At 42.1% G+C, this 22,325-nt stretch overlaps 1 protein-coding gene across 4 annotated transcripts in view; it reads right to left on the reverse strand.

Moving 5' to 3' along the window:
• Positions 1–20,344, reverse strand: part of LOC144737978 (UDP-glucuronosyltransferase 2A2-like) — a 44,318-nt gene extending 23,974 nt beyond the window's left edge. The window contains exons 1-5 of one of the 4 annotated variants that reach the window (XM_078620894.1): positions 20,197–20,344; positions 8,113–8,240; positions 5,834–6,066; positions 913–1,266; positions 37–185 (exon numbers count right to left, since the gene is read on the reverse strand). In XM_078620894.1, the coding sequence (XP_078477020.1) occupies positions 37–185; positions 913–1,266; positions 5,834–6,066; positions 8,113–8,240; positions 20,197–20,211 (879 nt within the window). In that variant the 5' untranslated portion in view covers positions 20,212–20,344. Of the gene's footprint in view, positions 1–36; positions 186–912; positions 1,267–5,833; positions 6,067–8,112; positions 8,241–15,496; positions 15,619–18,621; positions 19,081–20,196 lie in introns of those variants that run through there. The other 3 variants (XM_078620896.1, XM_078620895.1, XM_078620897.1) reach the window with 3 other exon arrangements.
• Between the last annotated feature and the right edge of the window lie 1,981 nt (positions 20,345–22,325).

A 22,325-nucleotide genomic window follows, 5' to 3' on the forward strand; every position in this document is an offset into this window, starting at 1 on the left:
ATTTTGTTGGTTAAGCTATCGCATTGCTTAACTTGCCTCGGGTAAGGGCTTTGCGGGTTTGCAGTGGAGCCCCCCGACGAAGACGAAGTTTGGGGGGAACGGGCGTGGGAAGTCAAGGTCCCAGTTGTTCCGGATGAGCCAGAACTCGGCGCCGCTCATCACTTGGCAGATTGTCGTTTCCTCTCCTGCGATGTCAGAGATGGCAGTGCAAGCAGGATGTATTTTGTATATAGCGTACAATTTCAATTTGTGAGAGAATCACTATAGAGCTCTTTCACATGCAATCACACATATCTAATATTTGTAAAAAAAAACAAGACATTTAGAAGTATTGGCGGTACACCGGTGCAGCATAACAACACAACAGTCCCCACTATTGACCCTTGAGCAGGCTGCAGACTCTCCATCAGCTGCTTCCCAATTCGAACGTGCGGTGATACCATGAGTCATAATCTTTTGATGCCACCATCCGCTCATAAATTATTCGGTAAATAAATCGAGCAACCGTCCGACCAAGTCATGGGGCAGGAGTCAAATATTGCCTTTGGAACACTGAGCCAGCCAATCGTCATCATGGCTGGGTGCTGCTATACAGCAACAGAATGTGAAGCTTCGTGTTCAGCTGCTCATAAACATTCGCCTTCCGACTGCTTCGAGATCACCAGAACTGATTTTGATGTACCAACCTGCAAGATTTTCTGACCTGGCTTGCGAATCGCAGGAAAATAAATTATTATTGTGAAAATTAAGCTTTTTTATTTACACTGCACACCACCAGTGCACCGCCAATACGTCATTTATCCACCACACCTTTCTGAAAAACAATACATTTAAACTCTTTTGCTCTGAAATTGTTTGCTTAAGTTAACTTTTTTTCCACAAAGTTTAAACGCTTGACACATATGCACTTACCTAGCACTTCACTGTATGCTCTGTTCAACTCTCTGGCCATGATGAAAGTCAGTACGTCAGTAAATGCGTACATCACGGTATTTCGCACTCGTTGCCAGAAGTGCATCTGGTCCGTGAGATCAGACATGGGCACAGGCACGTAGGATGGAGGCGCGGGCATCGCCCCGCAGTAGCGCTCAGCCACATAGCCCAGTGATAAGCGCAATGAGTAGACGTAGGGGATGCCCAGTGTTAGAGCCAGCGCATCACCACACACTGCGACTGGGTCGGCTAGGAGCACGTGGAAGTGTCCATCCCGCAGACGAGAGATTAGGTCCTTGTCGCGTGTCAATGCCATGCACATTTCCTTGGCGACTGCGTATGCAGATATGCATGCATGGGTTAGACACACAAAACGATAAGCAAATAAACAAGCAAATGTGATTTACAAGTGGGGAAAAGATAACGGGGTGGTAACATGGCTCAGCGGTCGCATGTTCGCTGCATGGTTAAGAGGTTCTTGGTTAAAATTTGTCCAGGCCACCACGGGTAATACGCGAGTTGTATTAACGGTAAATGTAAATGCCGTATCCGATTTCGAATCACACCATTTCCTTGCGGGTTTACTTGAAAAGTGGAGGCTGCCGTGTGCCAAGTGTCATGGTCCAAATTTTCGAAATAATCAACACAAGCAGGCGCAGAGAGCAGACCCATCATTAACCATACTCTTTCACCCATAACACGCGACCTAAGAATCCAGCCAATTGAGTTTGAATCAAATTAGTACATCAGTGCTCTAAGGTCCCTCAATGTCACACGCCTGCATACACCAGTGTGGTAAAATATGATCAAACAATATCAATGAGAAGGTATTGGGAGGCCTGTATCCAGTATTCATGTATTTATCTACTTAAGGAGCAACACGGTGCCGTGATGTTATCTTCCTCGTCTGGTATGCAAGAGGTCAGGGGTTCGTTTATTTGGAGTCTGCATGTCTCTCTCTCCATGGTCGCATGGATGTTTTTTTTTCTCTGGGTCCTCCTATTTTTCGCTCCACAGTTAGAATCAACATGTGTTTAGATTATTTAGATTATTTGACTGCTATAAATTTCCAAGTGATAAGTCACTTCGCTAAACTATCGTTTGTGGCCAGGTCGCTTACGAATTAATTCAGTGGGCTTTACCTGCTACAATATATATACATACGTTTTTGTGTGATTTGCTTTGCTTTCATATACTTTGCACTCCTATCGTGTTTTCGAATAGTTTGTTGCTGTCACGTTCTGACCCCGTGCATCTATACATACGAGCTTGATAGTTCATCGGATTCCTCCTTTATATAGAAAATATCCTGATTCTGTAAATTATTAGACATCATTGGCAAGAGACATCTCATAGTCCCATCTCATTGGGAGTATATAAATCTGCCCCTTCAACATCCCCTTTTAGATGGCATAATTAGCTTTTGCCATCCACCATCCATATGACATTCACCAGAGGCTATAGAATTATATATTTTTTGTATTTAGTTTGTTGTCCTTCCCTCGCATATCTGATTTTAATGGTTAACTACGTACAGTGTGAAAGGAGTTCATAACAGTGTATCGGGCTCGTCCTATTCCTCTGTTCCCATGACTTAAACAACAACATAATACGAGTTCAGAGGGCATGAGTGGTTACTCTGCGTTGCATTCTTCCCTCCTCTTGAAAATCGAGTGACTCCACCACCGAGGGACATCAGAGGGTTGTGGAATGGCAACTCTTCATTTCAAAGTGTTCTTAGGAGCATTCGTGCATTTGTGACTGACCAGATGAACACCTCACTGCTAAATCGCTGTACAGTGCCCGTCTGAATCTGAATAGGTTCCCTGTACCCTGAATTGATTCCTCCACTGGAGGGGCGTGGCCTAGTGTGCAGTCACGTGAGTCTTTGGGTCCAATACATGGTCATCATTAACTCCATTGAAGACACTGGTCTACATTTTTTTGGACGTTGTCTGCTTCAGAGATGAAGTGTGCTGTTTATTATGGATTTTGATGTGCTGAATTCTAATTTGAAAATTAAAACAAATGATTGGCTACTGTTCCCAAGATATTAAAGTTTTTTACAATTTACGTCTATGCATATTGTGTAGATAGTAGAGTTTTACTCATAAATTATAAACCTAGGTCTTGTGATGTGTTTATGGTTGCTTTACATGATAAAATGTCACCTGTCATGTTAATGTAATAGGTGTTTCCCCTTTTTTCTGACAACATTATGACCACAAGCATTGTGGTTAATGCAGACATGATTCCTTGTAAAAGGTTTCAGTTTGGTGTTTTAACATTTTAATACCTGTTTTGTTGCCAGAAAAAAAGGGAAAACCATATTACATTTTGGTAGTGGCAAAGGAGGTCCCATGATGTAGATGCTCAACCCGAGCTCGCATTACTCTGATAGTGCATTGTCTTTGGGTTGTACGCTGTTTGGCGTCCTCTGGTCTCACACCGTTTGAGACAAGGCTCAAAAGAAAGCTGTCTCTGGTGTGGACCAATCAGTTTCAAGGACAATGCATATATCATCAGAGTATGTTTTTTGTTTGCATTCTGACCACAAAAATTGTGGTTAATGCAGACATGATTCCTCGTAAAAGGTTTCAGTTTTTTAACATCTTACCACCTGTTTTGTTGCCAGAAAAAATGGGAAACCCCTATTATCATATTTTAGTACTGGCAAAGGAGGTCCCATTAACCAGTGTATGCTGAACACTTTCCTTCCGGGCTCCAATGACTGTCGGAGTGGCCAATCTATCTTGATGTAGTGGAATCTCTCACACGACTATCCCATTCACAGAGAAACCAGCAGTACTTTGTGTATCCAGTCTGCAGACCAAGCAAGAGAGCAACAACCTTCAAATCCACACAAAGCTGCCACTGATGTTGGTCATAGTTATGCACCTCAAAAGTTGTTTCATGTTGTCATAAGTTTCCTTCATATGGACTGCATAACCAACTGGAATTGAAGGCAAAACATTGCCATTATACAGCAAAACAGCCTTAAGACTCATCTTCGATTAATCAATGAACAGTATCCACTCATCTGGATCATGAACAATGTTGAGTGCTGCAATCAAACCATCGATGTTGTTGCAGGCTACAAGATCACCTTCAATGAATAAGAATGGGACAAGATCCTTTTGACGGTCAAAAAACATGGAAACCCTAACATCACCTACCAGGAGATTCCACTGCTGCAGTCTGGAGCCCATCAGCTCTGCCTTACTCTTGGGTAGTTTCAAATCCCTGACAAGGCCTTTCAGTTCACCTTTTGTTATGAGGTGTGGTTTAGTGGAGGAGGATGGGAGAAAATCTGGGTCATGTGACCTTGATGGTTCAGGACCAGAAGTTTCATCCTCTTCCTCATCTGCCTCAAGTGAGAATGACTCTGATGCATCAGGATCCAGCAGTCCTTCTCCATGGGGTACTGGGCATATAGCTGATGGAATGTTTGGAAAATGCAGTCCACTTTTTCTTCTTTGACAGACCTTTCCCAACTGGAGGCGCCATGCAGACGTAACAATTGGTGATATACTCTGTTGGCTCTCTGCAAACCATTGGAACTGCAAATGGCATAGATTTCCGTTTACTGTTCAACCACTGGCGAAGATTTGTTGCACAGGTGTTGCAACATATGTGTGGGGCCCACATCTTGTCCTGATTTCCAAATTTTCTGTCAAAATAAAGGTGATATGCCTTCTTAACCATAGCAATTATACTTCGCTTTTGTGATGCAAAAGTCACTTCAACACAAACATAGCAGAAGTTATCTGCTTTATTCACCTAAGTACGAGGCATCTTTGCTCACTTTGGCGGAAAAAAAGTGTCCCTTTGCAAAATCAAACACTGAGAAATAAGAGAGCACGACACAGCATGATTTATATAGCTGAAATAGGGCAATTTGGTCAGCAGAGGGATGTAAGCCTAGTTATGATTGCATCATCCATGACTTCTCGGAATAACATGATGCAATTCTTGACTTAAAGCTTTCGTGACTGCAGGAATTAATTCAGTATTTCTATCTACGTGGCTTTAACGACAGACCAAAATAATATGATGCAATTCATATAATGTATGATGCAATACCAGGTTCAGATTGCATCATTCATTTTTTTGCTCAAAAAACAAGTACTGTCCACACCCAGCCATAGATGTATTCATAGATCCAGTCAAAGATGTGTTTTAGTAATTTATCGTTTAAATTGAGATCCTCCACCATTCCCAAGTCAAGGGTAATATATACTGACTCAGTAGCATATCTTGAAAACTAGAGCCAATCAACAATTTTTTGCATCATTTTCGTTCTCAGTGGCCCAGAATAAGTAAAGTTGGACTACATTTATTTCGAAAGCATTTTGGCTGTAGACCAGTGTCATTATATGTGATGCATTACATTTACCCCATACCAGCTACACAAGCAAGAGATTGGTCATCTCCAAGAGTTTTATTTGGTCCTGATGAGGTTGTTGGTTTAACAGTTATTTCTTGGCAAACGCAATGAACATTGTAATTGATGTCTGTTACAGCAGTGCCATTGAAATAATCCTATCGGTTATGGATTATTATGTTTAATTAACGAAACTGATATTTCTTATTATGTACCCGTGTGAGTGGCACTCGTAAATTGGAACAAAGGTGCAGTTAACGTGTATAATTGTAAAAATGCATTACGAGTCACATTGAACTAATTCAAGACACAACTGAGATTATGAAGAAACGGTACAATTCTTTACATAAGCAGAATTGACCATAAATGTCAGGGCTTGCACACTCGTGAAAAATAACACTTTAGACTGAGTGATGCTTTTCTATATTTGTGAGAAGTTTTGTTTATTATTAATAGAGGCTCCACGGCTCTAAGTGTGGTCACTTTTTGGCAGGGCGACGTAACAAAACGACTTACTCCTTTGGTTTTCCACCATCACCGCAGAGTGCCGCTTGTAGATCTCCCAGTACGAGTGTTTGGAGAATTCGAAAATCCAAAACTGAAAGAACTCGTTCATAATGACCTCCTGCCCTTCCTTTGTGTAGTTGACTTTGAGGAGCTCGTGCTGCACGTGACCCAAGTCCTCGGTTTTCATGAACATTGCCCCAGTGGGGACAATCACGGTGACCTGGTGTCCGCGCTCAATGAGTCTGGCACAAAGAAAGTCAATTATATAGATCAAACAAACAAATACGTGGTGAAGTGGCCAAGTGGCTCAGAGATTGGAGTGGCGAGCCGGCACTGCTGAGATCCGGGCTTGAAATCCAGGTAGCTGCCTTTGACTTAATCACATTCTCAAGTATAGTCAGTTCTCCTATAACGTGGCAGTTACGTTCGCGAAGAACACCGCGTTGTGGAAAATAGCGTTCTAATCAATATAATATAATATAGCAGTGCACGATAACACGTGAGATGTGTACACAAACTGAACAAAGACTTAGGCGCATCCCAACTTGTGCGATGATGCTACGCCGAGGCAGTCGTACAATCACGTATTCCTACTCTTTCGATGTAGTTCCATTTACTCAATTTGCGTTATGAAAACACGTGTTATCAGAGAACAGACTGTATAGTGAGTTTATGGTCTAAGCCCTGTTATCAATTACAGAACGAAATACATCACGTTAAACGTAGTTCTCAATTCTAGCTCTGAAAATTCCAATATGAAAGGTTGAAGGAATTTGTATAAGTCAGAAATAGGTTGCACACAGAAAAAGACCTGATGCATGCAGGCAGTGATGAGAAGGAAACTGGCACCATTTGAACAGTTGTGGGATTGACAACAGCAGGAAAATTTAAAGTGTTGTTTGGAAAACGGAAGGAACCGGAAAGAGAGGAAGACCTAACAGAAAATGGCTTGACGACGACAAAGATGTGGCATTACTTGAGCATATTGGTACAAGCAGAGGAAATGGAAACAAATGACAAAATGTGCAGTGGACACCTATTCGTGACGATGACGATGATGTAAAGGAATTTACTTCCTTCATACAGTCCGTTATTACTAGTCAGTTAGCCAGTCACTCAGTAAATACAATATATTACGTTTACTAATTGATATTTTAGGTCATATTGCATAAGCAAAATTTTGTCGTAAACACTCCTCCTCCTGACACAGCCAATTAATAAATGAGTTACATCGACATATGTGCCAATATACTTCTGCTTCAGCACACCGGTATGCTGGAGAGCAACCCACACTGTTTAACACGTGTGTACAATGTTTCACTGGTAGTTAAAACTAGCATCATCAGGCAGTTACTAAATTGTAAAAATGTCCTCCAGTCTCGTGCCTTAAATAGGTGGTGTGATGTCAATAATGTGCACTCACAATGGAGCAGGAAGCGACTACAAGTGATACCTAGAAGTCATTTAATTCACATCAATTTTTATGTTATATTAGCTGATACTAAATTGATAGATAGGTTAATGTAAATACATAAATACCTACCTGGTGAAAAAGGTTAAATATTATTAAATGCTCTATAAAATACCGGTGTACTGAAGCAGTATCAACATTTGTTCACCTGCCAACTTTATTAATGGGCTGTGTTGGTTGGAGGAGGGTTTACAACAAACATTTTGCTTATTAAATCTGATCCAAAGCTTGTTACGAATTTTAATATTGGGTGCAAAAGACTACATTTTAAATTTGCAGTGCATCACTTAGCATAAAAGCAATCCATCAGAAGGTGCTTTTTTCCATCCGTGTAGATTCCACTCATTCTGTATTCGAAAGATGCCATATTTTTTAGGTGCAGAAACCATGACTTGATAGCATGTGTTACCCTACGTCTCCGATCTGATTAGAGACTGCTGCCATCGTTGCCCACGAAGCGGCAACGATGGACAGTTATGTTGGTTAGTAATGGTTGCCCTGACATATCCCTCGTGGCTCATGGCCTTAGGGAACATAGGCTAAGAATATGTACCGTACGTTCTGTAAAAAATCATTAACAAATCATGATCCGGTGTTCTCTCCACGTAAGTGTTCTTCACTAATTTTCAGAGGGGGGCCACTTTTGCTGATAAGACATCATCAGTGTGTGGGCCACCATACATTTGAAACCAATGGGGGTTGACAGCAGGATTATGATGGGAAATGTTTTCATAGTTGTGTACTGTCGAGGGGTCTGCACATCAGGGGCCCATAAAAAGCAACCAGTGGCGGCCAGTGGCCCCACGGGTCTACCTACTCGTCCATGATGACTCTGATGTTCAACCAGTGACTCGCCTCAGCTGGCCACACGAGAACATTCCCAGCATGTATGACTTGTGGAAAACCAGCGATGAAACAAAGGGATGTCCACACCAACAGCATTTTCTGCAGACAGAAATGTACATCAATACATTGTCATCAAACTTTATTTAAGGCTTTCGTGACTGCAGGAATGACTCTTTGGTTCCTTCGGTAAAGTCACGTAGAAAGAAAATCAATGAAATAATAAAATACGACGTTTCGATTGCAACACAAGCAGTCATCAGGTAGAACTAAATTTGAGAGAGAGACAAAACACAGACACGGAGACTCACATACAGACACATAAGCAGAGAGAGACAACACAGAGACACAGAGAGAGACACACATTTTCTAAAATTTACCAGGCTCTCATCGGTCTATTCGCTCTTTCTCTCCCCTGGCCACTTCGGGGTGGATTTCCACACAACTCTCTTTCTCTCCCCCTGCCGCCGAGTGGTGAATGTCCAAACAGCTCTCTCATTGACATGCAAATTTTTCTCCCCCGGCCGCTTCTGGGTGGATTTCCACACAACTCTCTCAAAAATGTACCAATCTTGCTGGGTCTTTCTCTTCCCCCTGCCGCCGCGGGGTGGATTTCCACACAGCTCTCTCATTGAAATGCTAATTTCTCTGCTCCAGCAGACCCACCTCTCTCTCTGCCCCACCCACCCTCTCTCTATTTAAGGCCACGACACAGAGGCATTGGGTCTCTGTGTGTCTATGTTGTGTGCCTCTCTCAAATTTAGTTCTACCTGATGACGACTGCTTGTGTTGCAATCGAAACATCGTATTCTAATATTCAATTAATTTATTTCTATGTGAGTTTAACACATAGGATTTCGCGACCAATATTATTCATAATCAACGTTTTGGGTTTAGATCGCGTTATTTATAAATGTGTCGTAACCCTCCACCACGGCCAATCAGTAAAACAGTGTCACGTTGATAAAAGACAAATATTTCACTGCTTTAGCCCACCGGTGTGTTGAAGCGTGAAACCACAACATTTACAATTTGAGTAAGCCGTTTAGCTGGTAATTGCATCCAGCATCATCGGGCAATTCGCCAGAATGGTGAGGCTCTCCTCTGTCTCCCATTCTTATATAGAGCAGCAGCAGGGTGACGTCATCATTAACTCATTAACTCATCAGGTGCAACGATTTGAGGGGGGGGGGTTATTGTAATTATATGCTAGATTAGTAATCAGGCAGTTGTTACGATGCGGGTTGTAGATTAGTAATCAGTTGGAATGTGTTTTATTGTGATTATGCTACGTTAGTAATCAGTTAGTGTTTGTTTCCCCTATAAGAAATTGTAATGCATCTTATTTAATAATACGCTTCCAGGCCGCACTAAGCCTGTAGCTGTCTGAGCGATTAAAGTTATTTCTGTTTATCTCAATTTCAATGGATTCTCTAATTAGTCTTTGCCAGTAGTAACTAGTTTTACACAACACTTCAACGTTGTCAAAATCAATTGAGTGTGCCTGTTGGCAAGCATGTTCTGCCACTGCTGACAGTTGTGTTTGCGATAGTTTAATATTTCTCTGGTGTTTTTTTAGTCTTACACTAATGTTACGCCCTGTCTGTCCAATTTAGCATCTGCCACAAACAATTAATCCGATATACACCTTCTGTTGATACTTTAGGTAATTCGTCTTTAGTGCAAGTTACTAGTTGTTGAATTTTATGTACTGTACCAAATCTTACTGTAATGTGTTGCTTTTGCAAAACACGGGCTAATTTGTCAGTTACTCCTGAGATAAATGGTATTTTTATTATTTTAATAATCTGATCGCTTTCAGCAGTGTTGCTTTGCGATCGTGATTTGGCATTTAGTGCTCTGCTAATTTGAGCATTATTGTAGCCATTCTGTCTTAGTGCTTCTTTAACATGTTTAATCTCTCTCACTAGACGTTCACCATCTGACACTGTTTTAGCCCGATGTATGAGCGTCTTGATAAGAGAGGATTTCTGAGCTGGGTGATGATGCGAATCTGCATTCAGATAGGCATCAGTGTGCATTTGCTTTCTGTAAACGCTGTGTGTTATTTTACCATTTAGGCCATGCCCAAGTAAAATATCCAGGAACGGGAGTGTGTTATTCACCTCCATTTCCATGGTGAACTGAATGGCCGGGTTTTGTGCATTGAGATGATTTAGAAAATCGTTAAGTGTATCTTTACCATGTGGCCAGACAACCAAAGTGTCATCCACATATCTAAACCAAAAGGATGCTTTTAATGTGCTCGAGGCAAGTGCTCTGGTTTCAAAGTTTTCCATGTACAAATTTGCTATAGCAGGAGATAAAGGAGAGCCCATTGCTGCTCCCTCCCTTTGTTTAAATAATTCGCCTCTCCATAAGAAGTAAGTGTTATTTCAACAATGGTCAGCGAGTTTCGGAATATCTTTTGGTAAACCTGTATTCTTTGCCAGTGTATCAAGTAATTTAAGCGACTCGCTCACTGGAACCTTAGTGAATAGCGAAATCACATCAAAACTTACCAAAATATCATTAGGGTTAAGTTTAATATCTTTGATCACATTCACAAGATGTTCTGAATTTCTTATGAATGAAGATGTCCTACCGATATAGGGCTTAATTTGTTTAGTTACATATTTTGCTAATTTATATGTGGCAGAGCCAATTGTACTGACTATGGGTCGTAATGGGATGCCGATTTTATGGATCTTTGGTAGCCCATACAGTCGATGTGGTTTTGAAGCCATTGGCTTAATTAGGAATTGATAATTTTTTGGGATTAATGAATTTGCAATGATTGCAGTAGTCTTACGTTCCAAATTATTAGTTGGATCTCGTTTAATTTTAATGTAGGTACTTTCCTCTAATAAATCTTTAATTTTATTATCATAATCGGCTCGTGACATCACTAAAGTAGTGCGGCCCTTATTAGCTACTAGGATTTGAATATCTTTATTTAGACGAAGCTCTCTTAAGGCTTTTGCCTCGTTCGAGCTAATATTTACTTTTGGTGCTTTACTATTCTCAATTATTTTGGCAACCTCGTGTCTAGTCATCCCTGCCTCATTATGTGGAAGGAGTCTTACTGTTGATTCTACCTCAGCAATTATTTCATTCACTGGAATTGTGCGTGGGGTAACGGCAAAGTTAAGGCCTTCGAATCTCTGCACCTTTTGAGGGCCGCACTACTGTAGTGATGTCACGAGCCGATCATGATAATAAAATTAAAGATTTATTAGAGGAAAGTACCTACATTAAAATTAAACGAGATCCAACTAATACTTTGGAACGTAAGACTACTGCAATCATTGCAAATTCATTAATCCCAAAAAATTAGCAATTCCTAATTAAGCCAAGGGCTTCAAAACCACATAGACTGTATGGGCTACCAAAGATCCATAAAATCGGCATCTCATTACGACCCATAGTCAGTACAATTGGCTCTGCCACATATAAATTAGCAAAATATGTAACTAAAAAATACAGCCCTACATCGGTATGACATCTTCATTCATAAGAAATTCAGAACATCTTGTGAATGTGATCAAAGATATTAAACTTAAACATAATGATATTTTGGTAAGTTTTGATGTGATTTCGCTATTCACTAAGGTTCCAGTGAGCGAGTCGCTTAAATTACTTAATACACTGGTAAAGAATACTGGTTTACCAAAAGATATTCCGAAACTCGTTGACCATTGTTTAAATAACTTACTTCTTATGGAGAGGCGAATTCTTTAAACAAAGGGAGGGAACAGTAATGTGCTCTCCCTTATCTCCTGCTATAGCAAATTTGTACATGGAAAATTTGAAATCAGAGCACTTGCCTCGAGCACATTAAAAGCATCCTTTTGGTTTAGATATGTGGATGACACTTTGGTTGTCTGGCCACATGGTAAAGATACACTTAACGATTTTCTAAATCATCTCAATGCACAAAACCCGGCCATTCAGTTCACCATGGAAATGGAGGTGAATAACTCACTCCCGTTCCTGGATATTTTACTTGGGCATGGCCTAAATGGTAAAAAAACACAGCGTTTACAGAAAGCAAACGCACACTGATGCCTATCTGAATGCAGATTCGCATCATCACTCAGCTCAGAAATCCTCTCTTATCAAGACGCTCACACATCGGGATAAAACAGTGTCAGATGGTGAAAGTCTAGTGAGAGAGATTAAACATGTTAAAGAAGCACTAAGACAGAATGGCTAAAATAATGCTCAAATTTACAGAGCACTAAATGCCAAATCACGATCGCAAAGCAACACTGCTGAAAGCGATCAGATTATTAAAACAATAAAAAAACATTTATCTCAGGAGTAACTGACAAATTAGCCCATGTTTTGCAAAAGCAAAACATTACAGTAAGCTTTGGTACAGTACACAAAATTCAACAACCAGTAACTTGCACTAAAGACGAATTACCTAAATTATCAACAGAATGTGTATATCGGATTAATTGTTTATGTGGCAGATGCTATATTGGACAGACAGGGCGTAACATTAGTGTAAGACTAAAAGAACACCAGAGAAATATTAAACCATCTCAAACACAACTGTCGGCAGTGGCAGAACATGCTTGCCAACAGAGACACTCAATTGATTTTGACAACGTTGAAGTGGTGTGTAAAACTAGTTACTACTAGCAAAGACTATTTAGAGAATCCATTGAAATTGAGAGAAACAGAAATAACTTTAATCGCTCAAACAGCTACAGGCTTAGTGCAGCCTGGAAGTGTATTATGAAATAAGATACATTACAATTCCTTATAGGGGAAACAAACACTAACGTAGCATGATCACAATAAAACACATTCCAACTGATTACTAATCAACAACTCGCATCGTAACAACTGCCTGATTACTAATCTAGCATATAATTACAATAACCCCCCCCCCCCTCAAATCGTTGCACCTGATGAGTTAATGAGTTAATGATGACATCACCCTGCTGCTGCTCTATATAAGAATGGGAGACAGAGGAGAGCCTCACCATTGTGGCAAATTGCCCGATGATGCTGGATGCAATTACCAGCGAAACGTCGTACTCAAATTGTAAATGTTGTGGATTCACGCTTCAACACACCGGTGGGCTAAAGCAGTGAACTATTTGTCTTTTGTCAACGTGACACTTTTTTACTGATTGGCCGTGTCGGGTGGTGGAGGGTTACGACACATTTATAAATAACGCGATCTAAACCCAAAAACGTTGATTATGAATATTTCTACGTGACTTTACCGAAAGAACCAACGAGTAATTCCTGCATTCACGAAAGCTTCAAATCAAGTTTGAACCACCTCTACAAGGAGGATTTAAGTTTGTTTTCTCTCTCTCTGTGTCTGTCAAATTTCACACTTAACTTCTAATTTAGCAATCTCTGGAGAACATAATCAACCCGACTATGCGTTAATTGTGTGTTAGCCAACTCTCTGCGATGCATTGCATTACATTTCCAAAAATTTGCTAAGTTTGTTTTCTCAAACTGCCCATTTCTCTCTCTAAAAGTTACCAGGCTCGCATAGGACCATTCAATCTTTCTCTCCAGCCGGCCACCGCGGGGTGGATTTCCACACAGCTCTCTCATTGACATGCTAATTTCTTTCCTCAGCAGACCCACCTCTCTCTCTGCCCCCTCTCCCCCCACGGTCGCATGGATTTGTATCTGGGTCCTCCGGGTTTTCCCTCCACACTTAAAATAAACATCACGCATGCAAAGTATTTGGCTGCTATTAATTCCCAAGTGATGATAATCCACTTCGTCGAGCTCTCATTTGTGATAGCCAGGTCCTTTCTGAAAAAGAGAAATATAGCTTCGTGGGCCTTACCTGGTATTTTTTTGTTATTAAATGTTGTGTGATATCCTTTCTAGGTATTTCCATGCCTGTTGCACAGTCAAACTTCCAGATCATTCACCGTTTAAATCGGGCGACCAATCAGACAGCCGTTGGCCAATCAGGCGTCGTTTGGCTATTCCCGTCAGCCAATTAGAGCAATCCCAGCTCGCCTCTAAACCAATGGGAGTTTCTCCACGTCGTATTCAAACAGAATACTCAGTGAGTTACAAGAGTAGTTCTCAACCTTGTTTGGCTACAACTGTTTCAACCGAGTACCTCCTTGCCTGACCCAACATGGTTCTGAGAAATACATGTGTAGTGACTGAACTCGGAGTCTCTAAGACTTGGAGGCACTTTTTTCTAACCGAGCACCCTTTGCACAATACACACCCTACGCTGATACACACTCTTCTGTCGCTCATTTATACACAACTCTACATGGGTTGTTAGACTATACACAACACTAGCTTTTAAATTTCGATGTAAAGCTTTCGTGACTGCAGGGATTCATCATCTTGGTTATTTCGGCAAAGTCACATAGAAGGGAAATAATAAAATAATAAAAATACAACATAATAAAATAATTCTCACGACGTTTCGGCCACAATGCAAGCAACCGTCCTCAGGTGAAGAACAGGTCTGTAGTGACTAATCCCATATCTGCATTTCCCATAAATATGCTAAATTCATCTTGATATGCAAATTCCTTTGTCAAGGCGCCCCTTCCCCCCTCCAGCCCAGCTTAAATATACGCTGCCAAGCCTGGTGGTGCCCATTCAGACGCTGTCTTTCTGACAGACCTGTTCTTCACCCGAGGACGGCTGCTTGCGTTTGTGGCCGAAATGTCGTGAGAATTATTTTATAACGTTTTATTTTTATTATTTCCCTTCTACATGACTTTACCGAAAGAACCAAGAAGACAACACTAGCAGTGCAATATCGAGTTAAGACAACAGCGATGATGGCGACGAGACGACAGCGACAATCTTCAACAGCACGACGGGGATCCCACTCCATACGACAGCCCCGAGATATTGCTCAGGGCCCCCTTTTATGCTCCCAGCGTGGCCTCGCTCCACCCCGGCCACGCCCCTTCTCTAGAACTTACTAGCGGGTTCCGGGGCTTCCCCCACGTGCCCGTTCTGTAACTTTTCCCCTAGATATCGCTTCTGGTGTATCACCTGGCCTGCTGATCTCAGGAATGCGGTAAGCCGCAGATCCCCTTCCCTGCCAGCAGCCAGCACTATGCTGCTACATAGCTGTCACTACACATGTGTAGTGGTGTATTCATACGGACACTGTCAGCTTTTCTCCTGTGTCACTTTATTATTTCGGATCCCGCGTGGATGCTCCTCACTCTTTACACAACGTACTCCTGCTCCTTACTCTCTCTCTTACTCTGCGAGCCTGTTACTGAATACTCCGCTAGCCTGTTACTAAACACTCCACTAGCCTGTTACTTAATACTCTGCTAGCTTGTTACTGAATACTCTGCTAGCTTGTCAGCCTTCTCACACACCTACAACCTCATCTGTGCCCCCAGCAGGGGATCAGCCAACACTGCTGGGGAGGACGAGGTATGAAGGGCGAGGTCCCAGGCTTCTTGTCTCCAGCTCTTGTTCTCTTCGTTCCTTCCGCTCCAACTTACTCAACCCCATGTTCTCCGCACACCCCTTTATATTCCCCTCCTCATTAACGGTCCTCAGTTGCTCCCTATTAAGCCGGCGCCTCGGCAGGCACCTCCTGCACATACTTTCCCTCCCTTATCATCTCCCATCTCTCCGGCGCCTTCTCTGTGTTTGCATGCTTGCACCTGCCTGTCCCCAAATGCACCCACCTAATTACTGCTTCTCCCCTTAATTGCTGGCGCCTCTCTGGCGGCTGTTGCATGTCCTAATGCTTGCACCTGCTCGCCCTGAAATTCACCCGCTGTTTGCAAACCCCACGTGTGAACGCATTCGCTGTTTGCAACCCTGCACGTGAATGCATCCGCTGTTTGCAACCCTATGTGTGTTACGCCACAAAACTTGTAATGACAGTACGGAGCGATAGAGGGACAGTATGGTTCCCCATGACCATGGTTACTAATGGACGTGCTAATGATGATTGATGGGACAAGCGTTTGACAGGGCAATGTGAGGGGGAGCACGGGATCCAATGGCGGGATAATGTAATAAGGGCGGAGATTGACAGAGCCAGGTGCGGTGAGGAAAATTCGAGAATATGGGCATGGCCGGATCGGGCGAGGCATAAGAGCCAGCGTGAACTGGACCTGGGGGCTATGGCTGTGGGGAATCGCCGTCGTTGCCGTCGCCTTGGAACGGGTCGTCTCCATCGTCTTCGAGTTGTCATGAGACTAGAAGCTATGTTGTCTCAGAATAGAGTCGTCTAACTACCCAAATGTATATAGTCACTCGCAGTTATTCGTTGAGTTGTCAGTGGACTTTATTCATAACAAATATATGGAAAAACAAGACGGTGTCTCTGGGAGCTACATTACACATGTATAAATAATTAACGTCAACATTTTAACCAATTGTCCATTTTGTGATGTATCCTAACACACTAGGAACTGCAAGCGAATAAGAAAATGTCAACGGATGCTCTGCATGCGTGACGTAACTTGTTCCCGCTCGCTGAGTTTAGAAAGGTATTTTATATCGTTTCAGGTTACCATATTATTTTATGTCGGTAGATGCATACGTGATTAGTCACCAATGACTCACGTATGATATAATTTCAAACATTTATAAATACCCCCTGGGAAATTCGCACATACCCCCAGTCGAGAACAACTGAGCTACACTGTGAGCGTCCCAACACTCCATATGCCAGGAGTATAGATACACGGCAGTGTCATTCATATCAATAAAATGCTCACCACCTGCAATAGTTATAGCAATTTGCGCCTTTGTACATATATAAAATACATATACATCGACATGTACTACGTACAGTTTAGAGTTCTTTGTGAAGCCACTGCTGGTTGAGGGCCACACCATACCATTGAAATATTGTGAAAGGCGCCTAATAAGTACAGATTATTATTACCATGTGGATAGTTTGTATATTTGTTTATCCATACTTCACCAGCACTGGTTGGTACGTAATTACCCTCGAGAGATTTATAGAATGTTGGTTTAACCGAGATATAGCATATCCGTTGAGGTAGGGGATTGTTGAGGAAGTGACAATGGATGGTTGGGTATATGTGATTATGTCGTGAGGGTGAGTATACTGTGTATGTGTGTGCACAGTGGAGAGCACAGGCTCGTGAATGACACTACTAAGCAATTGGAGGCAGTCGCCCTCCAACAACAACGGAGGGCAGAACAGCAACACTCACAGCAACGAGCAGAGTGCCGGCCGGCTAAAATGCAGCAAGTTATTATCCGATGAGCTATGAAGCTCTTTTTCACAGATGTCCAGTAGAAATTTAGAGCAACAAAACATTACAAAAACACGATAGGAGTGCAAATTATAGGAAAGGTAAGCAGATCATAGAAACATTTAAATAAACGTTTTTATTTAACCAGGTAAAGCCCACTATGCCATTAGCTTCTTTTTCAGAAGTGACCTGGCCACAAATGATAGCTCAACGAAATTGCTTATCACGTGGAAATATATAGCAGCTAAAGAATCTAAACGCGTGTTTCTATGGCAGAAATACAAAAAAGAGAACGTGGATGCGAGTACTGTGGCGTATTTTTTTTAGCAACTTATTATTAGCATTATTTATGTTTCATCGTGAAATTATATATTTCCCATCAAATACGTGATTTAAAAAGGGTTTCTGCATTGTTTTTGTTGTTATTTTTATTTGTTGTAATTGTTTTAGATATATTAAATAGTTTTAAAGATTTTCTGCATTTTTAAGTGTGATTTTATTGAGGTCTTGGAGCCGATTTTTTTGTTGTCCGTCGGAACGCATCTCCATTTAAATAATATTTAGAAATTCACTTTACGGACAACTTTTCATTAACTATCTGTTCTATATGTGGAACAATACCTGTACTAGCAAATAATTGTTCTTTCTGTGTCTAAGTCGCAGGGCTATTCCTTCCTCAACCTGCTTATCCCTTATCCATTTCGATGACATATGCGTACGTCTACGAAAAGCTAAGCTAAAATAACTTCATCGGTTCCGAGGCTCCCAAAGGGCGTGTGGCACAGTTTGTCATCAGCTAATGTAGAGTCCGGCGGTCGCGTCGCTACGGGGCTCTCGGTGAGTAACAATGTATTTAATAAGTAAAAAAAACATTTAAACACGCTTTCATTAAATGTACCGTACTAGTAATTTAAGAACTCCACGACTCCAGGAAGTGGCCCCGAAGCTTGCCATAACGTAAGGGACCGTGGCCAATTACAGCCAACGTCAGTTTACCGTGGACAATTAGAGCCAAGCCGAAACATAACATAAAAATAATGTTTTAAAATCTATGTTTTTTTATGATAGAATATAGTATTGTCATTAGTTTGACATAAGTATATCAAGTTTGCAGTCGATACCCCATTGGGAAGTGGGTAAAAATTGAGTTACAAGATTTGAGGATACAACAACAACAACAGACAGTGAGTTAATAAAAAGCGTGTAATAATTATTGAACCATGATGGTCCAGTTTCGCTGCTATCACAACACTCACGAGGGGATGGGGTGACCAGCACCACGCCCTGCCGCCTTTGTCTCCCCAGTGGCGATGTTTTTACATGCAACACCAGGTGCTCATTTGAATCTACCTAGGGGAGGCCCAGGACCGGTTTAGATAATCGTCACTGGTGTTGCGCTCAGTACAAACACACACAGACACTGGAGCATGGCTTAACTGCACCCCAATATCTCATTCAGGTTGATAAAATAGTTATCACTCCGTGGATGTCATAAATGGTCATTCTAGATAAGCTGGCCATGGCCATTGGTAGGCCTCAGCAAGGTAAGGTAATTTACCATTTTTACCGGGTAAATGGGTAAAGGTGTCGACATGCCAAGGGGTAAGGTAAAGGGTAGGGTAAAGGTAGCTCGGAAGAATTACCCAGTAGGGTAAAGGTAGCGCAAAATATTACCCGGTAAATACGGTGCCTTGTTTACCGCTAAAAGCTCCGTGGTGCAGTCCGTGGCCTCCATTAAATAAGTAATATTTTTTAAAACTTTTTTTTTAAACACGCTTTTATTAAATGTACTCGTAATGGCAGAACTCCACGACTCCAGGAAGTGGCCCCGAAGCTTGCCACAACGTCAGGGACCGTGGCCAATTACAGCCAACGTCAGTTGAGCGTCGACAATTAGACCCAAGCCGAAACATAACAAATAAAATAATGTTTAAAAAAATATATATATTTTATGATAGAATATAGTATTGTCATCAGTATGCCATAAGCAAACCAAGTGTGCAGTCGATACCACATTAGGAAGTGGGTTAAAATTGAGTTACAAGATTTGAGGATACGACAACGACGATAACAACAACGACAACAACAACGACAACAATGACAACAACGACAACAACAACGATGAAAACAAGCGTGTAAAATTGGAATAATCGAGAGTATTCTATATGAGTAAAGCGCTCTACCTAGCTTTTACCGTTATAAACCTTTGTCATGTGTAGTACCCCAGTAATTACCCTGTAATCGGGTAATTTGTATGGGGTAAGGGTAAAGGGTAGGGTAAAAGGAAGGCTCGTTGCTTTTTACCTTTTACCTTTTACCTTACCTGCTAAAGGGTAAAAGGTAGGGTAGAGTGGTTGTATTGTGGTAAGGTAAAAGGTAGGGTATAGGTAGGCTCGATGTTTTTACCTTTTAACTTTTACCTTACCTTGCGGAGGCCTAGCCATTGGTACGTTAAAACTTTCAACCATGGCTGCGGGGCATCAATGTAGGCATGCGCCAATCTACGCTCAAATTGACAAGGGGATGATTTGCCTTTGATGTTTAAAGTGTTTATCAAGATCGTAAAATTCACATTTGTTGTCCTTCCCTCGCACATCAGATTACCATGGTTGTCTACGTACAGTGCGAAAGAGGTGCAACGGACATACAGTACATACAAAGGTTTGACATTAACAGTTGAAAATTTATTTAATCCAGAAATGCATGTGCATTACTCTGCAAGCCAAAGCTCAAGCTCTCTACTTCCCCGTGCCACATCAGATACTGAACAAACATACAACTCAGAGTTTGCCAACAGTGAAAGTTCATTAAATTAACGTTATTTTCCTTACCAGAATCTTGCGCATGAAGCCAGTCACGCGAATATACAGAACAAATCCTGACCTACAATGTGGTCAGGAAAAAAACACATGTTTTCCGTGATAGGGTGCGGCCAGTGCAAAGTCTATCAGGGTAGGGACAAAGTAAATTTTGACTTTGCTCTCTGCTCGATGTGGACATGTTGACACACGCCTGTGGACTGGCGTCTTGGATGTGGGATTTGGTGGGTTATGCACTGATTATGGCTCATGAGGTTGTATATTTTAAATAGTTGAGCAGAGCAAGTTATCCATTTTTCCGTGCATATTTTTAATTCTCATCTATTTGTACAAATGTTAAATCCAGGAAATGCCAAACACTGGGATTTTGCAGACAGTTTCCTGGTCTGCATGGAGGAAATACTTATACAAAGTCTGGACATCAATCAATATGTTTTAAACTTAATTGAGGAATTTTGCGCCTCTTGTGAAGCGCAAATAATGAAGGCAATGCAGTGGTTGCTCAGATGAATTCCAACCACATAAACAAATTATAATGTAATTACCAACTATCTTAGATTGTGGATCAGGTGAGATTATTACATTGGGACCGATTTAAATTTCAAGGTAAAAACTATTGGTACTTGACAGGATGGTGCCGGAACTATTAAGTTGTTTATAGCAACACGTAACAGGAAATAACTGTTTTCTAGGAAGATCAATGTTTAAACACAATTGCTTCAAATCATCTTGTTTTATGGATGGTGTGAAGGAGAGAGCAGGAGATTTTGTTTTGAAAATAGATTGCAACTCCACCACTTGTTTTCAGCCAGTCCAACTTGAAGGGACCGGCTGAAAATTCGTTTACGAAGTTCAGATCATTCACATTTAATGTCAGAACGGCAGACAATATCGGAATACAAGTTGTTGAGTTTCACCTTGAAGAGCACAAATTTCTGTAAAACACCTCCGATATTGACTTTAACTATGTCAAGCCCTTTTCTATGAGAACGCTCTTGGAAGTTATACTAGTGTAATGAGCGACTTCCACGACATGTCGTATAGAGGGTACTTCTTTTTTATTACTCACACTGAGCACAACACAGGCCAACACTGTTCTTCCTCACACTGAGTATAACTCTAGGTAATAACACGTTCACTGGCTACACGCACAGCTGATCACTCAGCGTGATCCCCTCGCCCTCACTCGGCCATGCCGCTGGCTGGCGGCATGACGATGATGGCGATGGAAACTACGCAGGAGATCTTCCACATGGCCGAACGACGGAGAGAGATGTCGATGAACAGCGACACAGCCAGGACCCAAGACCCCACACACGAGCCCCGAGCTCTGGGTCCGCTCCCCCTTATATCCCCCCATGTGTGGCTAGGCCCCGCCTCCGGCTACACCCTCTCGTGGAACATTCGAGCAGTTTCCCAGAGTATCTCGGCTAACCCCACCTGTTACCTTTGCCCTAGATACACCTCCTTTCCTGATTGGTTGTTACTTCTGTGCCCGTACCCGTGAATGCCTTCCCAGGCCAGCAGGTGTCACCCTGTCATTATACTCGCAAACCATTAGGGAATCGGTGGACAATGCAAAATTACCTTAGTCATATTCGTATCCCTCCGAGGAGAAGAAATATGATTAAAAGCATCCTGTAATATTTTCTGAAAGGTATAAATGGCTTCATTTCCGACTATTTTAGGTCGACAACATCATGGGCAGTTCTGGCAAGGCAAATTTGATTGATAGAGTGATAGTACAGTGGGGTACGTGGACCGCTGGGAGTAAATGGGGGGTACGTGAGATAATTTATACATATGTAATGCGAGCAAGGACAGGGTGGGTGCTGCCTCCGCGCCACTCACACGGGCCGGAGTATTGCGGAGGCGGAGCCGGGTCGACGGGAGCGTGTGAGAGGAGCCACTGCTCACCTCGGCTCCAATGGGAGTCGGGGTCAGTGGGGGCGGAGACAGGGGCAGTACGGGAAGGAGGAGTCAGGGTCACGTGAGAAGGAGGATATAGGGTGAGAGCCGGAAGAGATCTGGGAGTTGGAAGAGAGTGGAAATAGGGGAGAGCCACGCTGGGTGGTGGCGGAGGAGTGGCGCCATTTGCCACGTGGTCGGAGTCACGGCACCATCGGCCAGTGGTGTACGTG

This window comes from Lampetra planeri, chromosome 76 (genome assembly GCF_965212315.1).
Source record: "Lampetra planeri chromosome 76, kcLamPlan1.2.h2, whole genome shotgun sequence".
Lineage (NCBI taxonomy): Eukaryota > Metazoa > Chordata > Hyperoartia > Petromyzontiformes > Petromyzontidae > Lampetra > Lampetra planeri.